The 10,302-nt window shown below is 46.5% G+C and overlaps 1 protein-coding gene and 1 pseudogene across 1 annotated transcript; one reads left to right on the forward strand and one right to left on the reverse strand.

Annotated features, from left to right (window-relative positions):
• The first annotated feature begins 271 nt into the window (after nt 1-271).
• LOC147972079 (uncharacterized) lies at nt 272-1,309 on the forward strand. Its single transcript, XM_087522931.1, has one exon. It carries the CDS (start codon nt 272-274, stop codon nt 1,307-1,309), a length of 1,038 nt encoding a protein of 345 aa, XP_087379057.1.
• Nucleotides 1,310-4,944: 3,635 nt separating this feature from the next.
• On the reverse strand, nt 4,945-6,088 carry LOC147972080 (anthocyanidin 5,3-O-glucosyltransferase-like; annotated as a pseudogene).
• Between the last annotated feature and the right edge of the window lie 4,214 nt (nt 6,089-10,302).

The raw sequence follows: 10,302 nt of genomic DNA on the forward strand, positions 1-10,302 counted from the left end.
AAGCCATGGTCGTGATGAATCAAGCTAAGCTTGAGATGCAAGCAACCAAATCCAAAGCTTGTACTGAACTGACTCGGACTGCATTCCGATTTCTTCCCGGATCACAAATGAACACGGCTTCGATCACATCACGGATCACTTCACTAGTTAAAAGGCCTTCGATCCCATCTACAGCGCCCATCCAATCTTCCCCATCGTCTCCTCTCCTCCACCGCGCGCTTCCAATCGCCTCTTCCGGCCCTTACCACAGCGACCGCCGTCCGCTGTTCCCATGGAGGTTGCCCACCGGAACCGGGAGCCCTTCTGCGTCATGTCCGGCCGGAAGCGCCCGCTGGAGACCCTTCGCCAGCGGTTCCAAGCAGAGCTCGTCGCGGCCCGTCGCCTCCTCGCCGAGGCGGCCGCCGTGCTTCCAGCCTCGGCCCCGTCAGCTCCCCGCGTGCGCGTCAAGGACAGTCGTCCAGCCGAGGAGCCGCCAGCCAAGAAGAGGAAGGCGTCCCATGCCGTTCCCGTGAGGAAGATGACGTCCAAGGAGCGGAGCCAACTCTACGCGGACCTCACCAAGCTAGCCAAGCTCTCTGAATCTCATGTGCTCCCTGCTCATATCCTGGAGCTGTTGAAGAAGCAGAGCCGCCGCGGCATCTGCGACGATTACATCGAGATCGAGATGAACGCCGTCCAAGACGAGGCCCTTGTGGAGATGCAGAAGCAGCTGGACAAGTTCGTTCGAGAGAGGGCGAATCCGTCCACGCATCAGCACAAGAACATGATGGCCGAGGAGGAGGACGAAGACGTTGACATCGTCGGCGGCGTCTCCCCTTTGCCGATCAGGCCGACACCAGTGCAGCTTGTAGACATCTGCAGCGAGGCCTCACCTCTGAAGAATCTTGGCGAAGATGCAACCATCAGCGGCAGCAACGGTTTGGTTTCTGGTTCTTCTCACCAGAGCATCGACAGTCCAGCTCCGGCAGAGCTCGCTGCCAACACTAGGCCTCCAACACGCGACCTCATCGCCCGTGCCAGCGAGATTCTGGAAAGGCGGCGAAAGGAGGCGACGTCCCGGGCGAGGGAGAAGGCCCGTCAGCAAGTGCTCGAGATGGAGAGGACGGCAATGTTCAACGAGAGCCTAGACGAGGACGTGAAGGTGCTCGGCATCGATCAGTACAACACGGCGAGGTCGAACAACTTGTTGCGACAGATGGGACTCTTCCCGAAGGACAAGGCTGACGACGACGACGACCTGAAGCAGCAGCAGCAGCCGCAGCGTCAAAGCTTCCAAGAAGATTTAGAGGAAGGGGAGATTCGGCTGTGATCGTCGTGGCTAGCAAACAAAGCTTGTAGTTCTCTTCTGCTGCTGAACGTAGTAATTCTGATGATGATAGCTGAGACTTAATGCTGTTCTTGAGGCCTCAGAGTAGGCGTGTAAGCATGATTGATTGAGAAAGTTGTGTCTCTGTTTAGTCATGACCTCTTATCTAGACCATATTTGGAAGTACACGATCGATTATACAGAGTATCAGCTAAATTACTTTGTGGTGCTGCATTGTGTAAACTAGATGACACCCCGCGCATTGCTGCGGGATCTCTTGGTAGTCATTAAAAGTAGCATTGCAACTAAATAGAAGCACAAATCAGCACTAAAAATTCCAAGGTCTACAATTTAATAGCAAAGAGAATAGGTTCTTCACTGGTAATAGACAGAGTCTTAATGGATGCACGGCCAGAGTATAGATATCAATTTTCGATCTTATTGTATTAACAATTCTTGAGGGTCAACATGATTTGATATATCTAAATTGCACTACAATAGTGCATCAGAGGATTGACGTATGGAACGGTGCCTCGATAGTCGATACTGATGAAGACTTATTCCTTTTCCCTCTAAATTATGGGGGTTGACTTTCAACTGAAATGGGTTAAGAAGAACTTGTCTTCTTTCGAAACTTCTCACAGTACAAATTCAAGCAAACAATGGACTTGATCTGAATCAATCAGCAAAGCATGGGCCAATGAATACAAGTTGAGTCACTTATTTTGGGAAGGAGGGAGTAGTAGACTGGGATTAAATATGGTGACAAACATAGCATCTATGGAGATCAAAAGATTATTCAGGTGAGTGACGGTACAATTCTGAAGATATTTGGCAAAAGCTAAAAGGGAAGCACATCTTTGAATGCTAGCCTATGACCACTATTGTCGATTAAGTAGAATTGTTCTTTTTTCAAGGGAAAACTACGACACTTTTGGAATAGAAATTACTCGATGATACACTGGTTGGAAACATAACTAAGACAAACACATGTTAAATGTTGTACTTTCCACAAAATGATGAAGAAACCTCTCTGATTGGAAAATACCAGTTCTTGTCGAATCTCTCACTTGGTATATCGTAAAGCACAACCTGCAAAGGCATATCTAAAATCACTTAGGGATGCTCAATACTGTTATTACCAAATATTTCATGGGCATACAGCTACACGGGTCATGATACAATGATATACATATTGTAAATATAAGAAAGACATCAATCCAGATAGCTCAATTGAACTTATCTATATTTTTTAATGTGGAGAACATACCTCAGACTTTCATCAACACTATCTGCAGTTGATACTTGTGTACAAACAATTACATGTGCCATAAACATTCAAATGGTTGAACAATTACGAAAATAATATTTTGCCCAAGCCACATCCCACGTACAACCAGCCATTAGATAAGGAATATGAGGAGAACAAACATGTTAATTTAATTTGGCTAGATCTGTAACAATGCCTTGCCTGCAAACAACACGGAGAGAAGTACATGTCCACCGAAGTCAAGTTATCCTGGCTGGATCTGTAACATTGGCTTGCCTGCAAACAACATGGAGAGAAGTACAATTCCACCAAAGTGTTGTCATCCAAATAGCAGATCAAGATGAGCGATGGTACTGGCTCATGTATCACAAAAACCATTATCATTCACTGTGCAGGCTTGGGAAGATTAAAATTCGAAATTGTACTCAATTAAGTTTGGATGGGAAAGACTGACCTCTTCCTCCTGATAAATATAAACAACTTCAAGGCAAACAACTGAATCTGGTACATGAGAATCTAACACTAATCTCTTTTTTGTTGACATGCACATGACAAAGGAAAATGGAAACTGCATACTTTTGGGGATTTGAGGATGGGATAACCATAGCCAACTTAGGACTTTGGGGTCAATCTCCTCATGTACAGTGTGCTGCTTGCTGAAGGGAGGGGATGAGACCTATTGAAACATCCACACGGCGCAGCCCAATAGACGTGCTGATGCATTGACAGTATATGGAATCCTAAATACTCGGTCGCCGCATCTGTATTCGAGAAGGAAGCCCACCTGAAATAGGTGCTGCGGGAGATGAGGAGACGGTGAAGACGGTAGGTGACGCCCATGGCCTTGACAACGACATTGGAGAAGCCGCCGGAGCCGAATCCCTTTGCCTGGACGTTGTCGCAGAGCGCCGAGAGGTTGCAGTCCATGGAGCGGAGCTCCGCCGCTGCGAACACCAGCTCGTACGGCCGCGGCGCCTCTGCCGGCCCGGGCAGGCCGCCGCCCCCTCCGCCATCACGGGCGGCAGCGGGTGCGACTGCTGCGTTTTTTGTTTTGAAATTACGGCCGGGAGGTGGAAACGAAGGGTATGCCGTGGGCGTGGGGACAGACAGTTGGGCTTCTTTCTTATGTTTGCGTTTGGAGACCATTGGGCTTCGGTATGCACTTTAAGTCTGGAAAAGGGAGCAACGAAGCGGCATATAAAAATGTCAATAAAAATTGGTTAAAATGGAAAATAATCGCTAATGTGGCAGTTTGCTGAGGTGGATAGGCTGCATGTCTAGAGAAATAGCATAGTGGGGATGAACTATTTAGGTATTATAGATGGCTAAATGCTCATCATAAGTTGGCCCATCTCCAAGAAAGATTAACAGTGATGTCCATTTCGAGAAAGTTTAACAGAGATGTGCTCTCTGAAATCACCGTTGCCTTTTGCCTCAGTTACCTGTGTTTGATCCACATCAAAGTCATATGTTGCTGCTCTTGAACTTATAATTATCGCAAATAAGATGAATTGGGAGTGAGACTGATCTGATGTGTACATGACTTGAGGCTAGGTTCTTCACGCAAATGTTCGGTGAGAGTACAATTTTTTTTGACAACGGGTCAGAATAACAATTTAATTGCTTGGCAATCTACAATGTAGTTTATCTCCCTCTTGTAAATTGCATATTTGATAAACTGGTTTTGAGGTTCAATGTGAATAAGCTTGGATCAAACCATTTATGCTATGGAAGTGTTAGTGTGGGCTATTTTTGGTTTTACATCAAGAAAATAGTGTAGGAAGTGTACTAGTGTTCCAAAGTTTTCAGAAGGAATATTTTATTACCTTAAAAAACATCAAGCTGGCGTATTGTTATTCTAATTAATAACTGTTGTTGTCCTTTCACCTTTCAAGATACTAAATCACGGCCGTCAATCTGCTCTGGTTGATATATTGCAAATTCTCACAATTATTTGTGAAGGACACAAGCTGCCATTGGCTCAAACCTGGATTCCATATTGCAATAACAAAAATGGTATGTCCCATGGTTGTAGCCTCAAGAATGGGCGGTTACATTTTGATGGTTGTCGCATTAACGGAGTATGCATTTCAACATGTGATGTGGCATTCCACATTGGCGATGCTCATATGTGGGGATTTAGGAATGCATGTGTGGGGAGTGTTTGACAAAAAAAAATTACCAAAATTAAGGTTCGCGTCCCACAGAACTATCACTTTTAAAAAAGTGACTGATAACTGCCAAAAAATTGGAATCCTGTGACTAAAAACCACCACTTTTAAAAAATGACCAGTTTAGAAGATTTAAATATGTTTATGACATGCAGGCCCGTTTGTCATGGCTGACATGACGGGAAAGTCAACTTCGCTTATTTTTTACAGTTAAGTTGACCGTTAGCAGGTAGACCCCACACGTCAGCATCACCTTCTTCCTCCACCATGCCCCTGCCTCTCGTCTTCTCCAAGAAGTCAGCCGGGAGCAGCCGCTCGAGGTCCGGCTCGGGGAACTCCCTCTGTTCCTCCGGCGGGCTCCTCACCGCCCGCAGGAACCGGTGCCCGGAGCTCTCTAGCCCGCGAGTGATCTCCTTCAGCTGCGCCGCCGAGAAGGCGCCCTTGCTGCCGAAACAGAGGAACACAACGCTCTTCTCCGGCTGCGCGTCGAGCCACGCGAGGCACTCGTGCCGCTTCTCGCCGCCTGCGCCCGCGTCGCCGCCGTTCACCAATGGCCCGATGCAGTAGACCCTCGGCGTCGGTCGGTCGGGCACGCAGACGCTGTCGGCGAGCGCTTTCAGGGCCGTGGGCTCCAGCCAGTCGAAGCTGTTGACCAGCACGCCCCTCCCCTCCGCGATGCGCTTGAACTGGTGCAGCCAGACCTTGGTGAGGTCGCTCTCCTTGTCCTTCACCGTGACCAGCATGTCCACCGCGTGGATCGGCGTCACGCCGGGGCAACGCACGAGCGCGTCGCGCATGTCCCTGAAGGACGGCAGGCCGGGGGTAGAGGTACGGCAAGTTGAGGAAGACGGCGAGGTCGCTGGCGGCGGAGGCGAAGAAGAAGTAGGCGGGGAGGGCGAGCTCGGTGGCGACGTCGAGCGCGTCGACGCAGAACATGTCGAGCAGGAGCGCGTCGGCGGGGGCCGGCAGCGTGCGCAGGAAGGCCCGGAGCGCGGGGTTGGCGAGGCGGAGCGTGTCATGGGCGCGCCTGACCGGGTGCGCGGCGGGGTCCGGGCTGGGAGGGACCGGGAGGAGGCGGAAGGCGATGGAAGGGTTAGCCGCGGCGAGTCGGGCCACGGCAGCGGCCTAGGCGGCGTCGCCGTCCGGTGGGTCGACGACGGCGAGGACGGTGTTGTGGCCATGGCGGAGTAGGTGCTTGGCCAACTCCACCCATGCTGCCTGGTACGCCGTAGTGCGTGTAGAAGATCGATGCGCATAAGGTGGCGGTGAGAAGAGCAAGATGGCGGACCCGAGACGGCCGGGGCACGCCGCCATCCGGCTTGCCGGCGGCGTCCACGGCATCCTGCTGGATCTCTGCTGCGAAGGTGGTGATAGACTTCATCGGCGATTCGGCATCCCGGACTACCGCCGGTGTGCTGCTCTACTGCTGGTAAGGTGTTTGTTGAAATGTCAAAGAGAGAGGAGGAAGAAGGTGATGCTGATGTGTGGGGTCCACCTGTCGTAATGGTCAGCTTGATGGTAAAATATAAATGGAGTTGACTTTCCCGTCACGTCTGCCCTGACACACGGGCCCCGTATGTCATAAACACATTTAAGTCTTCTAAACTGGCCATTTTTTAAAATGGTAGTTTTTAGTCACGAGTTTCTAATTTTTTGGTAGTTATTAGTCACTTTTTTAAAAGTGGTAGTTTTGTGGGACGTGAACCTCAATTGTGATAGTTTTTTGTGAAACACTTCATGTGTGGCCGTGTAGGGCATCACCTACAGAAGGGACAGGGGGTTGCTGGAGATGCATTTTTCTTGAACAGGCCTTGTTTCTAGAAAGATGTCAGTCAGCTCTCTAAACTGGATTACCCCCTGTTTTTCCTGCCACTGGATTGCCGAGAAGGCAGTGAGCAGACGACACTTCTCGAGTCTATTTATGCTATGATGAAACAGAACAGGCATAGTTTGAAGGTACCTTATCATGGAGACTTTGGTTCTCCTCAGTTCAGTGACATGCGTGTAATTGAGAATGGAAACATGAAGGAAACAGATGCACAGAATTCAGAAAGTAGGCATTGTGATTTGTGAATCACCTTTGGTGCTTGAAAGAAGCAAAAAGATGCGGGGGAACACTGAAAATGCTGCAGCAAACATCAGTGTCCAACACCATCCCTATCCACAACCGATAAATACACCACAAGCAAAACCAAGATCAAAAGTATGGAATCACTTTACGAAGATGGATAGAGCGCGGGCGATTTGTATCCACTGCAGAAAGGACTATGCAACTGACCCAAAACAACATGGGACTTCTCGCCTATCGAGACATTTGTAAGCATGACCATGGAATTGACCTCAAAGCCTCATCATCAGGAAGTGGGAACTAACCCTCCCATTTCCATCCAACTGTTGGGCGCTGGTGTAGCTGTATGCATAGGATTGCATCTAAAGACCGGAATACCTATCAGAATCCGGGTTATGTATTTTCTTAGAAAATATGGTAAGAAAGGAGCGCTCGATATATGTTTCTTATAAACTAAGCTCTACGTGGTGTTTGTATTATTGTGTTCTTCTTGTTTTGCCAATATTACTCTGTCTCCTCGGTTAGTCGCAGCTATATACAGTTTCAAATTGCATTAGAGGGCACCCATATTTATTGGTCGTGGGGTGTTGAGTGTCTTTTGGTCGACTCATCGCTCAAAGAACCCTTCAAATGGTTTGAAAATGGGGGTATATCCCGTAAAAACGTATTTGTATCTTTTTTCAGGTAAAAGCTATATAACTAGCCTTTTCTTTTTTGAGGGAAAGCTATATAACTAGCCGGGAGATTAATTCATAGTGGCCACCTCATCCAGATCCAGGCATCGGCCCAGCCACTGACGACATGCTGGGCCAAATACGTCAACTATGTAGCCGCTTCCTCCTCCTTCATAAAAAAGTCAGGGTTTCTGCCTCCCGCCGGCGCCGCCGCAGATCCGCCTCCTCTTGAGGTGAAAAATGCTTCGGTGAGGTTTGTGCCAAATTTCACCTTATTTGAGCATCTGAGTAGCCCTTAGCAAAAAATACAAATTTTGGTATGCGAAACAGTTTACTGTTCTTGTACTGTTCGGACCCTTTGTTTTTGCTGAGAACTACTCAGATGTCCGAATGAGCTGAAAATTAGCACGGACCTCACACACTAAAACATCTCCTATGGAAAAAAAATCTTGTGAATTCAAAAAATGGAACAAGAAAAAGGAAATAAAAAACCAGGAAAAAGGAGAATGTAAACAAAAGAATCGGAAAATGTTCTCAAACTCGAAAAAGGAATCATGAATTTAGAAAATTGTGATTTGATTTTCTAAATGTTCAAAAATTTTAGAAAATGAAAATCGGACAATATTCGTGCATTTTAAAAGTTTTCAGGAAATCAAAATAATGTTCCTAAATTTTAAAAACTAGAAGAAAGTCGAATAAATCGAGAAACGTAATTGGCCAGGGAAGGTTATAGAACCTTTACAAAACAAGCCCAAAACAGACTCAAGAATGGGCGCTCACATTTTGATGGTTTTCGCAGTCACGGAGTATGCATTTCAACATGTCATGTGGCATTCCACATTGCCGATGCTCATATGTGGGGATTTAGGAATGCATATGTGGGGCATCGATCATCTACAGAAGGGACATGGGGTTGCTGGAGATGCATTTCTCTCGAACATGCCTTGTTTCTCGAAAGATGTCAGTCAGCTCTCTAAACTGGATTACCCCCTGTTTTTGCTGCCACTGGATTGCTGAGAAGACAGTGAGCAGAAGGCACTTCTCGAGTCTATTTATTCTATGATGAAACAGAACAGGCACAATTTGAAGGCACCTTATCATGGAGACTTTGGTTCTCCTCAGTTCAGTGACATGCCTGTAATTGGGAATGGAAACCTGAAGGAAACATATGCCCAGAATCCAGAAAGTAGGCATTGTGATTTGTGAATCACCTTTGGTGCTTGACAGAAGCAAAAGGATGCGCGGGAACACTGAAAATGCTGCAACAAGCATCACTGTCCAACACCATCCATATCCACAACCTATAAATACACCACAAGCAAAACCAAGATCAAAAGTATGGAATCACTTCACGAAGATGGATAGAGCGCGAGCGATTTGTATCCACTGCAAAAAGGACTATGCAGCTGACCCAAAACAACATGGGACTTCTCGCCTGTGGAGACATCTATAAGCATGACCATGGAATTGACCTCAAAGCCTCATCATCAGGAAGTGGGAACTAACCCTCCCATTTTCATCCAACTGTTGGGCGCTGGTGTAGCTGTATGCATAGGACTGCATCTAAAGACTGGAATACCTATCAGAATCCGGGTTATGTATTTTGTTAGAAAATATGGTAAGAAAGGAGCGCTCGATATATATTTCTTATAAACTAAGCTCTACGTGGTGTTTGTATTATTGTGTTCTTCTTGTTTTGTCAATATTACTCTGTCTCCTCGGTTAGTCGCAGATATATTCAGTTTCAAATTGCATTAGGAGGCACCCATATCTATTGGTCGTGGGGTGTTGAGTGTCTTTTGGTTGACTCATCGCTCAGAGAACCCTTCAAATAGTTTGAAAATGGGGGTATATCCCGTAAAAACGTATTTGTATCTTTTTTTCGGGTAAAAGCTATATAAGTAGCCTTTTCTTTTTTGAGGGAAAGCTATATAACTAGCCGGGAGATTACATTCATAGTGGCCACCTCATCCAGATCCAGGCATCGGCCCAGCCACTGACGACATGCCGGGCCAAATACGTCAACTACGTAGCCGCTTCCTCCTCCTTCACAAAAAAGTCAGGGTTTCTGCCTCCCACCGACGCCGCCGCAGATCCGCCTCCTCTTGAGGTGAAAAATGCTTCGGTGAGGTTTGTGCCAAATTTGACCTTATTTGAGCATCTGAGTAGCTCTTATAAAAAAATACAAATTTTGGTATGCGAAACAGTTTACTGTTCTTGTACTGTTCGGACCCTTTGTTTTTGCTGAGAGCTACTCAGATGTCCGAATGAGCTGAAAATTAGCACAGACCTCACACACTAAAACATCTCCTATGAAAAAATAAACTCTTGTGAATTCAAAAAATGGAACAAGAAAAAGGAAATAAAAAAACCAGGTAAAAAGAAAATGAAAACAAAAAAACGAAAAATGTTCTCAAACTCCAAAAAGGAATCATGAATTTGGAAAATTGTGATTTGATTTTTTAAATATTTGCAAATTTTAGAAAATGTTAAAAAATTTGGACAATATTCGTGCATTTTAAAAGTTTTCAGGAAATCAAAATAATGTTCCTAAAATTTAAAAACTAGAAGAAAGTTGAATAAATCGAGAAACGAAATTGGCCAGGGAAGGTTATAGAACCTTTACAAAACAAGTGCAAAACAGACTTATAGAATAACTGTGTTGCGCGGGTTAGGGGAATACATGGTTATCCAGGGACGTGGAGTAACTGGTCACGAGCACAGATGTGCTCGATATCCCGTGCGTTCGCTGCTGTGTGGGGATCTGGGTTGATTCTTTATACGGTGGGCTAAGAATTGCTGGTAAATGGGCA

The sequence above is a fragment of the Triticum urartu genome, chromosome 5A, assembly GCF_056163025.1.
Source record: "Triticum urartu cultivar PI428250 chromosome 5A, HENAU_Tu73, whole genome shotgun sequence".
In the NCBI taxonomy this organism is placed as follows: Eukaryota; Viridiplantae; Streptophyta; class Magnoliopsida; order Poales; family Poaceae; genus Triticum; species Triticum urartu.